Consider the following 17315-nt stretch of genomic DNA (forward strand, 5'->3'; position numbering starts at 1 on the left):
CAGGTTTTGAAATTGTACCTAAGGTAAAATATCTTGGAGTTCAGGTTGCAGAATCAAATTTGAAATTGTTTCAAAATAATTATGAGGTGTTGTGGCGAGAGGTTCAGAAAGATATGGAGACCTGGAAAAAGCTGCAACTGTCTTTACTTGGAAGAATAGCAGCAGTTAAGATGAATATTTTGCCAAGACTTCTGTTTTTATTTCAAATGATTCCGGTGCTTAAAAGTGATAAACAATTGAAAGTTTGGCAGTCTGGTGTGAATAAGTTTGTCTGGAACGAGAAGAAGCCGAGAGTGAAACTGAAAATTATGCAAGATGTTCCAGAAAGAGGAGGCCTTAAACTCCCAAACCTACAGTTATATTATGATGCTGCAGCTTTAACTTTAACAAGTGACTGGTTTGGAAGTAAAAAGACTGGAATACTAAACGCAGAAAGTTTTGATCTCGAATTTGGATGGCATGCTTATTTATTTTATGACGACAAAGTAGATAAAGTATTTAAAAGCCATATACTTAGAGACTCCTTGATGAGAGTTTGGAAGAAGCACCGACTCAAATGGGATTACAAAATACCGCTATGGTTGGATCTTGGTCATACTTTGTGGAATACAAATATAATGTCACTCGGGGGGTTTTTATATAAAGAGGTTCTTTTTACAGATGCGGGCAGATGGCAGCTGAAGACATTACAGACACTGTTGGATGAAGGACTTAATCTAACTTGGTTACAATATAATCAATTACAATTGAGATGGAAAGAGGACCAAAAAACTGGTATTATGTTGCATGAGGAAGAATTGGTTAGACACATAAAAGAGAAAGGTCCAATGCATATTAAAAGGCTTTATAATGTTTTGCTAGAAAGGGACTCAGAAACCGAATTAGTTAAAGATTGTATGATTAAGTGGGCACAAAATTTTGAAGAACCAGTGATGTTGGAAACATGGGAAAAAATTTGGGTTCAGAATGTTAAATTTACACAGTCGCAGAATCTGAGGGAAAATTTCTATAAAATGTTTTATAGATGGCATTTAGATCCCAAAAAGTTGTCATGTATGTACCCTAATGTTCAGCCAAAATGTTGGAGATGCGAATGTTTGGATGCTACGTATTATCATGTTTGGTGGACCTGTAGGAAAGTTAAGGCTTTTTGGATAAAAATTTGGTGGGTCATGCAGAATGTTTTGAAGAAAAAAATTCAGTTTTCTCCACAACTGTTTTTATTGGGTATAGTTAAGGGTTTTACATTGGGTGAAACAAAATTGATATTGTATATGATAACAGCAGCAAGACTGTTGATAGGTAAATACTGGAAGAATGAAGCTTTGCCCACTATCGAGGAATGGACTGTGAAGATGGCCAGTTTTGCAGAGATGGCGAAGATTTCAGCGTATTTAAAAGATTGTTCACAAGAGACTTATGAATGGGAATGGAAAAGGTGGATAGAATATGTTCAGAACAAATATCAAACTAGAAAGTATCAAATAGCTTTTATTTGAAAATAATGTATTAGAAATATTTTAATGCAAAGGGATAATGAAGGAAAAATTTTATAGGGGGAGGGACGGGTTCAGGCTTATATATTAGTGTCATTAGTTATGAGTAAGTAATAGGGAAGTCTGGGGGGGGGAGGGTTAGGGAGGGTTAGGGAGGATGGGAGGTTTGGGGCGGGAGGTGGGGGGTGAAAAAGGGGGTGAAAATGTAATTGTAAAACTTTTGCAATAAAAAAAAAAATTCAGACGCTTGGCAACTGACTCATATTTATGACGGGTCACGTGATCCGTTTTTTGTGACCTTCTGACCAGCAACGGGGAAGCCGGATTCACTTAACAACCGTGTCCCTAACTTAACGACTGCCGTGATCGACTCAAACCACCGTGGCAGGAAAGCGGGCAGAATGGAGCAAAACTCACTTTAACCCTTGTCTCAATAAGCGATGGAAATTCCGCGCGCGCCACTGTGGTCGTAAGTCGAGGACTACCTGACGTTCTGTCTCTTAAGATTGCTTTGGGTCACCAAAAATGGCTCTCTTTCCAGATATCCTTGTAAGAAAACTGTTTGTGCAGAGGTTCCTTGGCGGGCGTCTCATTTATCTTTTGGGGAAAAGAAGCAAGGCAGCACCACGACCCAGCCCAACCCAATCAGATCCTGCCCACCCACCCCCACCCCCCAATGTCAGCAACCCCCCCACCCCCGTTCCTCACCTGAGGCTGAGTTTCTGCAGAGCTCCCAGGACGTTCTCCCGGGTAAGGGAGAACTTATCTTCCGCTTTCAGCCGTCCTTCCAGCATGCGGAGCAAACGGGGATTCTGGGAAAGGTAGAGACGGCCTGGGAGAAATGGAAGAAGAAAGCAGAGAGCAATGGAGAGAGAGAGAGAGAGAGAGAGGCAGCCACGGAGACCTCAAAAGCTCCTTTAACGTGGCATTCCAAATTTTGCATGGGTTTCCCTCCCTCCTTCACCATGTACATGTATACAGCCGAACTAGAATAGAATAGAATAAGAGAGTTGGAAGGGACCTTGGAGGTCTTCTAGTCCAACCCCCTGCCCAGGCAGGAAACCCTACACCACTTCAGACAAATGGCTGTCCAACATCTTCTTAAAAACTTCCAGTGTTGGAGTATTTACAACTTCTGGTGGCAAGCTGTTCCACTGATTAATTGTTCTCCCTGTCAGGAAATTTCTCCTTAGTTCTAAGTTGCTTCTCTCCTTGATTAGTTTCCACCCATTGCTTCTGGTCCTCCCCTCAGGTGGAAACAAAACTAGACTGTGTTGTTTCTCTGCGTCATATAATATATGTGGGTATAGGCATAATTTTGTTTGTATGCATGTATGTATGTTGTCATGTTTATGTAGTGTTGGTGACCATTTGAGAGCTGAATGCAACGAAATTTCATTTTAATGTATGCCAATTAGTGTACATGCAAAGTGACAATAAAGTCAGTCAGTCAGTCTGTTTGTCTGTCAGTCTATCTATCTATCTATCTATCTATCTATCTATCTATCTATCTATCTCTGTCTGTCTGTCTTTATGTATATATCTCTCATCTACACTGTATCTCTATCACTATCACTCTATCTAGGTATCAATTTATCTCTCTATATATACTGTATATCATCTATATATCTCTATATCACTCTATAACTATCACTCTATCTATATATCAATCTATATATATATCACATCTATATATATCACTCTATCTATCTATCTATCTATCTATCTATCTATCTTTATGTATATATCTCTCATCTATACTGTATCTCTATATCACTCTATCATTCTATCTCTCTATCTATATATCAATCTCTCTCTATATATATATACTGTATATCATCTATATATCTCTATATCACTCTATCACTATCACTGTATCTATTTATCACTCTATCTATCACTCTATCTATCTATCTATCTATCTATCTATCTATCTATCTATCTATCTCCTGTGACCACAAGCAGGTCTCAATGGTCGAAAGTGTGAAAAACGGTCCAAAGTCCCATTTTCTGTACTGCCATTGTTAGTCCCTGAATTCCTGAAAAACACAGGGTTTGTGGTGGGTTCGAAACATGGACTTTTCTTTGGGACCTAGTCCTACCTGTCAGCTTTACGTGCTGGTACCATTGAGGGAAAAGGACCAGTGAGTTGATTTGATGACTGGCACAGAGGTTTCTATGAGCTTCGGGAGAACTTTCCGAGGTAAAGTATTGTGTTTCCCCGAAAATAAGACCCTGTCTTATATATTTTTTGCTTCAAAACAAAAGCACCAGGTTTTATTTTCAGAGGGGGAGGGATATGTCGTCCACTGACTCATCTCACTTGCACGCGTCGCCCCCGGCTTCTTTGTCACTGTCAGAGGCCTTCAGGAACTTCTTCTGAGGCCGTCAAGGTTTTCCTGAAGGTCTCTGCAGCCAATAAGAGAGCTCCGGATCAATCTGGAGCTGTGTTATCAGCTGCAGAGGCCTTCAGGGAAGCCTTGCTGGCTGCAGAAGAAATGGGCCGAGGTGTGCAAGACCTAGCTGCAACTGTTCGAAGGTAAGTAGCAAGGCTGCTTCACGCCCCCATACCAGCTTAATTTTTACCCGTGCACCCCGGAGTGGACGGGGTCATAATTAGGGCTTATTTCATTCATTCATTCATTCATTCATTCATTCATTCATTCATTCATTCATTCATTCATTCGGCTTATATGCCGCCCTATCTCACAATGGACTCAGGGCGGCTCACAACAATAAAACACAAGCCACAATAAAAAATAAAGACTAAAATCTAAAAAATTTAAAATTAACCCATTAAAACCCTTAAAACCCCGTCATCAGACCAGGTCAAGGGATTTGAAAAGCCAAGTTTTTAATTCCCGGCGGAAGGTGCGAAGGTCGGGCGCTAGTCGGAGCTCCACGGGGGGTTGATTCCAGAGGGTGGGCGCCCCAACTGAGAAGGCTCTACCCCTGGGGGCCGCCAGCCGCCACTGTCTAGCCGACGGCACCCTGAGTAGGCTCTCTCTATGGGCGCGAACCGGGCGATGGGATGTCGTTGCTGGCTGTAGGTGGTCCGCCAAATATCCTGGTCCTAAGCCATGTAGGGCTTTATAGCTCAACACCAGCACCTTGAATCTCACCCGGAGGGCAACCGGTAGCCAATGCAAACCTCACAGGAGGGGTGTAACATGGGAGTATCGGGATTCTCCCATCACAACCCGCGTGGCTGCATTTTGCACCAGCTGAAGCCTCCGAGTGGTCCTCAAGGGCAGCCCCATGTAGAGAGTGTTGCAGTAGTCAATCCGTGGTTGGTTTGGTTTAGGTTTAGGTTTATTAAATTTGTATACCGCCCTTCTCGCGAAGGACTCAGGGCGGTGAACAGCCAAGATTAAAATACATGCAATATAAAAATTAAAACAAATTAAAACAGAATTAAATTAAATTGGCTTCCCAAAATTTAAAACCCTTTGCCCATAAAATAACCCATTAAAATTTTAAGCCAGCCCGGCTTGCTGGAATAGGAAGGTCTTCAAAGCTCGATGGAAAGTGCGGAGGTCCGGGATCAGTCGTATCCCTGGGGGTAGCTCGTTCCAGAAGGCGGGTGCCCCCACAGAGAAGGCTCTCCCTTGGGGGTAGGTGTCAGCTTTGGAAGCCATATTAATACCGGAAGCTTCCACGCTGCCACCTTCTTGTGCTTGGGAAAGGAGGAGGGGGAATTTAGTAGAGTGATTGTAGTTAGACATACCGTATTTCCCCGAAAATAAGGCCCTGTCTTATATTTTTTGGAACCCCAAAATAAGCGCTTGGCCTTATTTTCGGGGAGGTCTTATTATTTTGGGGTGCGTGGAGCAAGATGGAGCTCCTCTTGCCGTCTTACCTGATTTCCAGCTCTGCGTTTAAATATTTTCAGGGAGGGCTTATTTTCGGGGGGAGACTTATTTTAGCGCAGGCGCTCAAAAGCCCGATGGGGCTTATTATCAGGGGATGTCTTATTTTTGGGGAAACGGGGCAATAGCATTCTTCCCTTCGGTCAAGATCATGATGCTCCTGCATCTGGAGGAGGAGTGGTTGCAGTGGTGGCTCAAGTTGGGACGGAGGGAGATTGGGCCCTGTGACGGACTGATGGGTGCAGGGGCTGGATTTGGGGTTTTGATTTACTAAGAGAAAACCGGGAACTCTCAGATTCGGGTTTTCCCCAGATGTGCCAGTACACCTACTCTAATAAATGGAAGATTTGAGAGGATGCCTGTCTCGGAGTTTTTGGTTGGAGTTGGGTTGTTCTGGAACGCTGGCAGTATGTATGTATGTATGTATGTATGTATGTATGTATGTATGTATGTATTTATTTATTTATTTATTTATTTATTTATTTATTTATTGGTTCGATTTATATGCCGCCCTTCTCCGGAGACTCAGGGCGGCTTACAATGCGTTAAGCAATAGCCTTCATACTTTTGTATATACCTGCTTAGTAGGGCTTTCCCCCCCCCCTCTAAGCGGTGTTCTTTTTTATACAAAGTCAGCTTATTGCCCCCACAATCCGGGTCCTCATTTTACCTACCTCGGAAGGATGGAAGGGTGAGTCAACCTTGAGCCTGGTGAGATTCGAACTTGCAGTAATTGCAGGCAGCTGGTGCTACTTAACAGCACTTTAGTCTGCTGCGCCACCAAGGCTCTTATATTGGGCTTATATTGGGTGCACGTGTAAAAATCAAGCTAGGACTTACTTTCGGGGTAGGTCGTATTTTTGGGGAAACAGGGTAGCTACTTTTATGCTCCGCCTCTTACCTTCAGCCAGGGAGGCAAACGTATTGATGAGCCTGGCAGTGTACTGGCGAACAACCTCGCACTTGGACTGGATCAGCATTAAGACGCTTCTCTGCAAGGGAACCCCAACATTGAAATGGTTGCAGTTAATCCTGGCATACTTGACGTGAAATAACAGCAAAAGCAATAAATAGCACTCAGACTTATATCCATGCTCCACAGTGTTTTACCGCCAGTTTCCGGCAAAGCATGTCCATTGCAGACAATGGATTTGCTTAACAACCATAGGGTCCATTTAATGACCATGGATTAATAACCATGGGCAAGATTTAGCAGCGGAAGCAAGACCAGCTGGGATTTTAGCAATAGCACTTCCGCCACGAAGGAAGGAAGGAGGAAAGGGAGGGAGAGAAGGAAAGAAGAAGGGAAGGAGGGAGGGAGGGAGGGTAAGAAGAAGAGAGGGAAGGAGGGAGGAAGAAAGGAAGGAAGGAGGAAGGGAGGAAAAGAAGAAGGGAAGAAGGGAGGGAAAGAAGGGAGGGAGGGAAGAAGAAAGGAAGGAAGGAAGGGAGGGTGAGAGGGAGGGAGGGAGGGAGGGAGGGGAGGGGAGGAAGGAAGGAAGGAAGGAAGGAAGGAAGGAAGGAAGGAAAAGCCATAGCACTTTCACTGTGTTTTACAGCCCTCTCTGAACGGTTTACAGAGTCAGCATATTGCCCCCAACAATCTGGATCCTCATTTTACCGACCCAAGAAGGACGGAAGGCTGAGTCAACCTCGAGTGGGTCAGGATTGAACTGGTGGCTGTGGGCAGAGTCAGCCAGCAGTACTGCCTTCTAACCACTGCACCACCACAGAAGGGAGGGAGGGAGAAAGGAAGGAGGAAGGAAGGAGGGAGGGAGGGAGGGAAGGAAGGAAGGAAGGAAGGAAGGAAGGAAGGAAGGAAGGAAGGAAGGAGAGAGAGGAATAGCAATAACAATAGCACAGACTGTGGTTTGAACTGGGAGCAGTTTATAGAGTCAGCCTCTTGCCCCTAACAATCTGGGCCTTCATTTTACCAACCTCGGAAGGACGGAAGGCTGAGTCTATCTTGAGCCGGTCAGAATCGAACTCCTGGCTGTGGGCAGAGTCAGCCTGCAATAATGCATTCTAACCCTTGTGCCACCTTGCAGTGGTTTAACATGATTGTATAGTGGACCAAGCTTCCCCCATTCACCTTCACCTATGTCAGAAGGTTGCAAATGACCGTCGGGACATTGCAAACCGTCGTTACTAACATGCCAGTTGCCAAGCATCTGGCATTTTGATCGTGTGACGGTGGAGATGCTGCAACAGCCGCTAAGTGTGAAAAACGGTCCTAAGGTCCCTTTTCTCAGTGCCGTCGTATCTTCAAACGGTCACGAAAGGAACTACCCCTATTTTGCGTGATAATGCAGGGGAGTTTGGGGATTTTAAAAAAAAGTCAACAGTTACAGATGAAGGCTCCTAAAGACGCCCTCGGTCTCCGATCTAGGGTAGCGATCTCCCCTCCGCTAACCTGGCCGTTACTGTAGCAGTCCAACAGATCATTGTTGATGTAGGCCTGCAGAACGGTGTCCCGCTGCTCCCCCGGGTGGGAAGTTGTCAAACGCTGCAAAAGGAAGAGAGATTTATTTTTCAAAAAAAAAATGAAGTGATTAAAGGTTCAAGAAGTCCCGGTAAGCTGAACGAAAGCCGTACGGGCTGGGTTATAACACCCCCCCACCAGAGCGACTCGGATCCAGCCCGAGAAAGCAACTTTGCGCAACTTCTTTTCTCTTCCCTGGCTAAAATATCGTATCTGCATACAGGCAGTCCTCAATTTACAACAGTTGCTTTAGTGATGGTTCAAAGTTAGAACGGCACTGAAAAAAGGTGATTTAACGGCTGTTTTTCATACAGCGGTGGCCAAAATTGAGGAAACCTTTTGGGAAAAATGTATTTTTGAGGTTTGATGGCTAATAACACCCCTTTTCTTTTGGAGTATCAAAATAATCCTATTCCACTGCTGGAATGAATGGCCTGAATAACCCAGACCTTAAAGCCCAATGGAAAATCTATGGAGCCGACTAAAGAAACTGGTTAGTCAGACGCGACCCAGCAATAAAACCCAGTTAATAGAAGCCATCATTCCATCTTGGTTTCACATTAGAACAGCTGCAGAACTCAAAGACTTGGTTCACTCCATGGGAAGACGTTTTGTATATCTCGTTTTTTTTTCTACATGTTTCACTTTTCTTCTTTATCCTGTAACTGCTATTCTAAGAGCAAATCCTTCCTAAAAGTTATTGCATTACATTCTTGATTAAATTGCCTTTCCACTGATATATAATTTTATGGTACTACTCCAAAAAAAAGTAGTGTTATTAGCTAGATTTAGAAAATAACACTTTTCCCAAAAGGTGTCCACAATTTTGGCCACGGCTGTACCATAGTTACAATCTCTGAGCAGCATGATCAAAATTCAGTTCCTTTGGTCACTGGTTCATATTTACGACGGTGGCAGTGTCCCGGGGTCACGTGATCCCCTTTTGCGACCTTCTGACAAGCCAGGCCGGATTCATTTAACAATTGTGTTACCAATTTATCAACTGCAATGATTCGCTTAACAACGGAGGCAGGAAAGGTCATAAAATGGGGCAAAGCTCACTTAAGAAATGTCTCACTTAACAGCAGAAATTTTGGGCTGAATTGTGATCGTAAGTCGAGGACTGCATGTTAAATTCGAAAGCACCTAAGGACTAACAATGTCCCCCACGGCAGTGTTCTGCTCCAGCTACGGACCCCAAAGAACGCAGCACACACAAAGTCTGTTCAAACCTTAGTTTACTAAATAAACCAGTTTTTTACAACAACGGCTGTTAATTAACTGCATTAACAGCCGCCAAGAATTCAAAGAATAATAACTGAAAGTTTACTTGGGTTGGCAGAATGCCCAGAAGCAACTTGCAGGAAGCTGATAAGATAAGCAAGACAAGACGCGAAGGTATGTGAACGAAGTTGTTCCCTGCAAATTGCTTCTGTTGGAGTTCCTCCTTAAATAGGGTAAGGGAGTGGCCAATTAGCCCCAAGCCTTACTCTCGAGGAAACCTCCTCCTGAGGAGCCACTCCTGCCTTTTGGCAGCTCTGCGCGCCCGTGCATCGAGAAGAGGCTCCTCCTCTTCTTCCTCTTCACTTAAAGGAGCTTCTGGAGGTTCTGAAGGCCCTGGCTGAATCCCTGCCTCTGGCACCACATCTTCTCCAGCCTCCTTACTGTCCGACTCGAGCGCCAGCTGCACAGGCTGCTGTCGCAGCACCACACCAGCCTCCTCGCTGTCAGAATCAGCTACTAGCTGCACAGGCTGCGTACGGGCCACAACAGGCAGCTAGCAAATGGTCAGCCAGAATTCTTGCCTTCTGAATTCTTACCATGCTGCTTTTGAACTCTTTTGAGTTTTGACTGCTAACAGGCCAAGCAGCTTCTGCCCCTAAGTATGTTTAATCCAGCTGTTTATAGTGCCTGTTTTGTTTAAAAACATTTTTAGTATGTTTAATTGCAATATGCTTTTTCTTTTTGAACTGCAAGCCACCCAGAGTCACTGACTGAGATGGGTGGCTGCAGAAATGAAGCAAACCCACAGAAGAATGAGCAATTAAATAAATAAGCAAACTCAACATTTGAGCAGAAAAAAATACGAAACTTTCTATCGGGTTTTATGTTAACCCAACCCCTATTCTAAAGGAGACGCTTGATGCCAATGCAGTCTGAGTCTTTGTGGAAGATTCATCACTGTGGAAGCTTTCAAGAAGAGACTGGACTGCCATCTGTCAGAAATGGTGTAGGGTGGGTGTCAGCAACCCGCAGCTCCGGAACCGCATGCAGCTCTTTCGTCTCCCTGCTGTGGCTCCCTATTGGCTGAACCCACCACTGGCTGGCCCCACCCCTCTCCCTCCTCTTCCAGTCACTCCTCGTCTGACCTGAGAGGAGAGAGGAGAGAGAGGAGAGGAGAGGAGAGGAGAGAAGAGAAAGAGACAGAGACAGTGTTGTGTCTCCGACCCCCGAGCCCGTCTTATCGGAGGGAGAAGACTCCGAAAGTGAAGGAGAGGAGTTGGCAAGGCCTCCCTCTCCAGGACCCTCCTCTCTGGCAATGCCTCAGGTGTCTCCCGACGGAGAAGAGATAGGCCAGGAGCCAGGCACTTCCGAGCAGCCGCAGTTAGACAGCGACGGAGATGAGTCTTGGCTGGATCCCCGACAGCGTCGGAAAGACAAGCGCGCGCAGCAGAGAAGGAGGCGTGCCAGAGATTAAGCTGAGTCACTGCACCCCACCCCACAGGGGATAAAAGGGGGTGTGGTGGCCATTCAGGCCTTGTGACGGACAAAACTGAAAAGCTAGCAAGTCATACTGCGTTTCTGGAACTTCGTTATATGCCCTCCTTGGATTTATTATGGACTGGACTTGACAATTCTTTGGCTTTGTGGACTTATTTTGGTGTATCGGACGGAGGAGAAAAACCTCCCTTTGTGAGTAAAGTCTTTGGCAGGCAGCTACTGGGTTGCTGCCAATTCTGTTATTTCAAAGGAATTCCTGACTGCTGGTTTTATTAACTCCTGGCTGACTGTTTGTGTGCGTGTGTGAGATGGGGACAGAACAGAGAGAGACAGAGACAAAGAGATACCTGTTTCCCACAGAAAACACTGGGAGCCAAAAAACCTGGGTAGGCATGGCTGGGGTGTGTGTCATGTGACTGGGTGGGAGTGTGTGACATCGAGTTGGCCACACCCACTCAGGTTTTGTGGCTCCCGGTGTTTTCTTTTCTGTGGGAAACGGGTCCAAATGGCTCTTCGAGTATTTAAGGTTGCAGACCCCTGGTCTCCTGCTTTGGCGGGGGGTTGGACTAGATGACCTACGAGGTTCCTTCCAACTCTGGTATTCTATATTCAATGAAGCAGAAGTTGCCCTCGGAGGTTGTGGGAGATTCATCACTGGAAGCTTTCAAGAAGAGATTGGGCCATTGGTGGCGAACCTTTTACTTACCGAGTGCCGAACAGGAACGCGCTGTGCGCGCTGGCAGGCCCTCAGCGCTAACGCATGGCTCCTCCCCATGTGCTGCGCGTGCAACCACACCATCTGCGCACTTAAACACCTTTTGCGCGCACCCCCCACTGTGCGCGGTGTGCGCAACACCATCTGCGCATGTGCATAGCTTTTACGCAGGCCCACAATGCACGCTGCGCGCACACTCACCATCTGCACGTGCGTGGTTTTCGCATGCGCAAAGCACGTGCATGAACGCTGTCTGCGCATGGGCGTGCTGCGTGGCAGTCATCTCGTGCACATGGACAAATACGCACGCATGCGCAGGAAAGCTTCGAAGACCAGCTGGGTCCCCTGAATTGCACGCACGTGCATCAGAGGCCTGAACAGTAGCTGGGGCGCGCGCCCCTGCGCAGTTTCAGGTGAGTTTGGCGACGGCTCGCGTGCCTGGAAAAATGGCTCTGCGTGCCACTTCCAGCACATGTGCCATAGGTTCCCCATCACAGGTGTAGGGTTTCTTGCTTGGACGGGAGTGTGTTAGACTAGATCAGAGGTCTTCAAACTTGGCAGCTTTAAGACTTGTGGACTTCAACTCCCAGAATCCTCCAGCCGGAGAATTCTGGGAGTTGAAGTCCACAAGTCTTAAAGCTGCCAAGTTTGAAGACCTCTGGACTAGATGACCTCCAAGGTCCCTTCCAGCTCTGTTAATCTGTTCATTTTAGGACTATTTTGTGGAAGTGTCGAACCACAGAGTCCTTCCACTGACTTGGTTTCCAACCTCGGCGACTTTTAAGACCTCTGGACTTCAACTCCCAGAATTCCCCAGCCACCCCCGATTGACGGCGAGACTTACCCAGCGCAAGGCCTGTAGCAAAAAAGCCTTGAGACGGTCACTTCCGTCGATCAGGTCCTTCTTTAACTTCTCGTAATCCAGAGATGGCAGGAGGGGCACCTCCTGCACTTTCCTGCATAACAAAGCGCTTCATGAAGTGCAACCAGCAAGCAAAGTCCTAGAAAGTCCACATATTATATTCACCTTCGTTCGTTAAGTCCTAGAAAGTCACGCCGTTTACAGAGGAGGGATTGGAGCCCCGATGGGAACGAGAAATCTAAGCCTGGACCATCAAGGGAATTGGCCTCTAGCGCTGAGGGGTCCTCGGTGGTCCGGTTCAGGGATTTGGCACCTGTCAGGACTCCATTTGGAAAAATGGACAATTTTGTCTAGTGGTTAAGGCACCATGCTAGAAACTGGGTGAGAGGGAGTTCTAGTGCCACTTTAGGCATGGAAGCCGGCTGGGTGTCTTTGGACCAATCACCAGGAGATGGTCAGTTCTAGTCCCGCCTTAGGCGTGAAAGACAACTGGGTGACTCTGGGCCAAACATTGGGAAACGGTGAGTTCTAGTCCCGCTTTGGGCATGAAAGATATTTGGGTGACTTTAAGCCAATCACCAGGAGACGGGGAGTTCTAGTCTCACCTTAGGCACAAAAGTGGACTAGGTGATTTTGGGCCAATCATTAGGAAATTGTGAGTTTTACTCCCATTTTAGGCATGAAACCAGCTGGGTGACTTCGGACCAATCACCCGGAGACAGTGAGTTCTAGTCCCGCCTTAGGCATGAAAGACAACTGGGTGACTTTGGACCAAACATTGGGAAACGGTGAGTTCTAGTCCTGCTTTAGGCATGAAAGCCAGCTGGGTAACTTTGAGCCAATCACCAGGATACGGTGAATTGTAGTCCTGCCTTAGGCATGAAAGCTACTTGGGTGACTAAGCCAATCACAGGAGACGGGGAATTCTAGTCCCACTTTAGGCATAAAACGAGGCTGGGTGACCTTGGGCCAATCAACAGGAGATGGTGAGTTCTAATCCCACCTTAGGCACAAAAGCGGACTGGATGATTTTGGGCCAATCATTAGGAAACTAATGAGAGTAGAGTCTGAGTAGAACTCATACTCCCATTTTAGGCATGAAACCAGCTGGGTGACTTTGTACCAATCACTAGGAGACGGGGAGTTCTAGTCCTGCCTTAGGCATGAAAGCCGGCTGGGTGACTTTCGGCAAATCACCAGGGGACCGAGAGTTCTAATCCCGCCGTAGCCATGAAAGCCAACTGGGTGACTTTGGGCCAATCACCAGGAGATGGGGAGTTCTAGTCCCGCCTTAGCCATAAAAGGCAGCAGCGTAATCTTGCACCAGTCACTCTCTCTTTAACACAACTCACTTCACCAGATTGTTGTGGGTAAAATGGGAGGATGGAAGACTATGAGATAGGTTTATCACCTTGAGCTGTTCATAAATAAATAAATAAATAAATAAATAAAGGCGGGATAGTAAGTAAATCAATAAACTCAAAGTTAGCCTAGAATTTTGGAGGCAGCTCAAGTTTTGTGGCAAAAAAAAAAAAAAAAAAGAGGGGGGGGACAGCCTAGCTCCATGCTGTCATCGGATAGTTTCTGATTTACGACCATAATCGAGCCCCAAATTTCCATTGCTAAGCAAGGCAGTTGGTGAGTTGGGCCTCATGTTACAAATTTGTTTGCCACAGTGGTTAAGTGAATCACTGCAGTTGTTAAGTGAATCATGTGGTCGTTAAGTGAATCTGGCTTCCCCCATTGACTTTGCTTGTTGGAAGCCGGCTTGGAAAGTTGCAGATAGTGATCATCTGACCCCAGGACAGTGCAACCGTCATAAATACAGGTAGTCCTTGACTAACAACAGTTCGCTTAGTGACTGTTGTGGTCCGCCAGGAGCCTGCGGAGCTGGTAGCGGAGTCGGAAAGCAAGGAGGCTGAGGAAGAACATGGGCCAGTCCTGGAGGCTGGGGAAGGCCCGGACGAGGGCTCTGCGTCAGAGGCAAAGATGGGGCCAGGGCCATCTGGGAGCGATGTGCGGACTCCAGAGCCTCCAGAGGCTGACAGCAGAGAGGCAGAGGAACAGGAGGAGCCTGTTCTTAATGCACGCATGAGAAGAGCTGCCAGAAGGCAGGAGCAGCTAAAGCAAAAGGGACGACTCAGGAGTAAGGCCAAGAGATGATTGGCCCCTCCCAGAAGGCTTAAAACAGACCAGCAACGGCGTTTGGGCTTTGCCGGAAAACAACGTTGGTAACTTCGTCTTCTTCTTCGTCTACGTCTTGTATTTATTTTTTTATCTGGGACTTCTGAACGTTTGCCAAGAAAGGCCTTTGGCAGTTTGCCCAATTGGACCAAGGTTTGCGATAGGACTGAGGAATTTGTGTTGGAAGGAATTTGCTTTAATTTAGTTGAACGATGCTGGGAATGAAGTCATTCTCAGCTGTTCGAATAAAGTTTGTTTTTTCACGGACTGATTTTCCTACTACTTACTTGGGCCTGGGTCACAACAGTGACCTTTCGAAGTTACAATGGCCCTGAAAAGTGACTTATGACCATTTTTCACGCTTACGACCATTGCAGCATCCCTGCCATCACGTAATTTACATTCGGATGTTTGACAGCTGATTCACATTTATGGCGGTCGCAGTGTCCCGGGACCATGTGATCCCCATGTGACTCTGACAAGCAGAGTCAATGGGGAACCAGATTCACTTAACAACCTTATTACTAATTTAATTTCAGCGATTCACTTAACAACGGTGGCAAGAAAAGTCGTAAAATGGGGCAAACCCCACTTGACAAATTTCTCACTTAGCAACGTAAATTTGGGGCGCCATTGTGGTCGTAAGTGGAGGACTATCTCTACCTGCCAGTTGCCAAGCGTCTCAACAGCCATCACATAACATGGAAATGCTGTGACGGTCGTAAGTATGGGAGGTCTGGTCTTAAGTCAATAGGGTGAGCACCATCGTAACTTTGAACGGTCACTTAACAAGTAGTCGTAAGTCGAGGACTACCTGCACTGATTGAAACCTATTGTTTCTCTCTACACAAACCGCCCACATTTGATGACACGACAAATAAGAGCCAAGAGGAAATAAAAAAACTTACGCGGGCACCAACGATGCTCTTAACATTGTGGAAGCCTGTGAGTTGAAGGAGAGAAAGAGAAAAAAAATCAGGCGATGTAAACAAAGCCCATTTTACCTAGAGATTATGCCAACGTACGTTCCCCAGAAAGATTAAGTCATTTGTTATAATGAGCGTGCCTTATTATGGAACCGGACTTCCTAATAAATACTCCAAATACCTGGGCTTCAATCCAGGGTGGATAAAAATCAATGATTTTTTAAAAAAAAATCAAAAAAAAATCAGATTTTTTTGATTTAAATCGGATTTTTTTGATTTTTATCAAATTTATTTTAATAAAAAAACTTTTGGGGTAAAAATCTGTCGTAAGATAGTTTTCTATTTAAGATGCATAAATAATTTAGTTTATTCAGCCTGAAACGGAGCTGAGTTATGTAGCAGGAGGCTGTATATTCTGCAACACTGGGACTATCGGTGAGTCAACGGTGGGTCAAAGGAGGAGCAGAGATGACAGCTGCTCTTTAAAAATTAGGATTTAAATCGAGTTGATTTAAATCAAGCCTTTTTACTAGTGATTTAAATCATGATTTAAATTGTGATTTAAATCAACTCGATTTAAATCAAATCCACCCTGCTTCAATCTGCAGAATTTTTTGGGCAGGGGAACTGAAAGGAATTGGTGTAATAGAATACAGAATAACAGGGTGGGAAGGGACCTCCGAGGTCTTCTAGTCGAACCCTCTGTTCAAGCAGGAGACCCTATACCATTTCAGACAAACGGTTGTCTAATCTCTTCTTTAAAATCTCTTGGATTGGAGCACCTACAACTTCTGGAGGCAAGTTGTTCCACTGGTTAATTGTTCTCACTGTCAGAAAGTTTCTCCTTAGTTCTTAAATTGCTTCTCTCTTGGATTATTGCTTCTTGTCCTGCCTTCAGGTGCTTTGGAGAATAGTTTGACCCCCTCTTCTTTGTTTTTTTTTTAAATTTATTTATTTATTTTTATATGCCGCCCTTCTCCGGAGACTCAGGGCGGCTTACACTGCGTTAAGCAATAGCCTTCATACTTTTGTATATTTATACAAAGTCAGCCTATTGCCCCCACAAACTGGGTCCTCAATTTACCCACCTTAGAAAGGATGGAAGGCTGAGTCGACCTTGAGCCTGGTGAGAATTGAACTCGCAGTAATTGCAGGCAGCTGGATGTTAAATGCTGCCTTAGTAGGAGGCATTAGCCTCCTACGCCACTCAGGCTCCTTTGTGGCAGCCCCTCAAATATTGGAAGATACTATCATGTCACCCCTAATCCTTCTCTTCATTAGGCTAGACATATATACTTCCCTCAGTTAGCCGGTCTGTCTTGATTTTAGGGTTAGTTTTAAAATTTTGATACTGATTTTAAATTGACAAGTTTTAAATTATGGGCCAAATTTATTAATTATTTTAAATCTATTTTTAATTGTAATGTTATGTATAAATGTTTTTATTTTGGCTGTTCACCGCCCTGAGTCTGAAAGGAGAAGGGTGGTATAGAAGTTTGAATAATAAATAAATAAATAAATAAATGATTCTTCGTATTTAGCCAACCCAAAGACAATGCAGGCTGAAGGACTTAAGTGGCCTGTTAAAGGCCAGAAGCTTAGAAATCTGTCCTTTTAAAACTATCAAAGAAGTTCAGCTACTTGGTTCCCCCACCTGCTAAGTCATGATTTACTGGATTCAATTAACTTGGTTTGCAGCAGGGTGGATAAAAATCAATGATTTTTTTTAAAAAAAAATCAAAAAAATCAGATTTTTTTGATTTAAATCGGATTTTTTTGATTTAAATCGGATTTTTTTTTATTTTTATCAAATTTATTTTAATAAAAAACTTTTGGGGTAAAAATCTATCGTAAGATAGTTTTCTATTTAAGATACATAAATAATTGAGTTTATTCAGCATGAAATGGAGTTGAGGCTGTCTATTCTGCAACACTGGGACTATCGGTGAGTCAACAGTGGGTCAAAGGAGGAGCAGAGATGACAGTCGCTCTTTAAAAATGATGATTTAAATCGAGTTGATTTGAATCAAGCCTTTTTACTAGGGATTTAAATCATGATTCAA

At 45.0% G+C, this 17315-nt stretch overlaps 1 protein-coding gene across 1 annotated transcript in view; it reads right to left on the minus strand.

Annotated features, from left to right (window-relative positions):
* ARMC9 (armadillo repeat containing 9) overlaps window positions 1-17315 on the minus strand; it is a 153988-nt gene that overhangs the window by 78667 nt on the left and 58006 nt on the right. The window contains exons 10-14 of the mRNA XM_070946560.1: window positions 15235-15269; window positions 12125-12236; window positions 7776-7868; window positions 6267-6357; window positions 2205-2328 (exon numbers count right to left, since the gene is read on the minus strand). Of these exons, the coding sequence (XP_070802661.1) occupies window positions 2205-2328; window positions 6267-6357; window positions 7776-7868; window positions 12125-12236; window positions 15235-15269 (455 nt within the window). The remainder of the gene's footprint in view (window positions 1-2204; window positions 2329-6266; window positions 6358-7775; window positions 7869-12124; window positions 12237-15234; window positions 15270-17315) is intronic.

Source organism: Pituophis catenifer, unplaced genomic scaffold (assembly GCF_029215685.1).
Source record: "Pituophis catenifer annectens isolate HBS135680 unplaced genomic scaffold, rPitCat1.0.hap2 SCAF_6, whole genome shotgun sequence".
NCBI lineage: Eukaryota > Metazoa > Chordata > Lepidosauria > Squamata > Colubridae > Pituophis > Pituophis catenifer.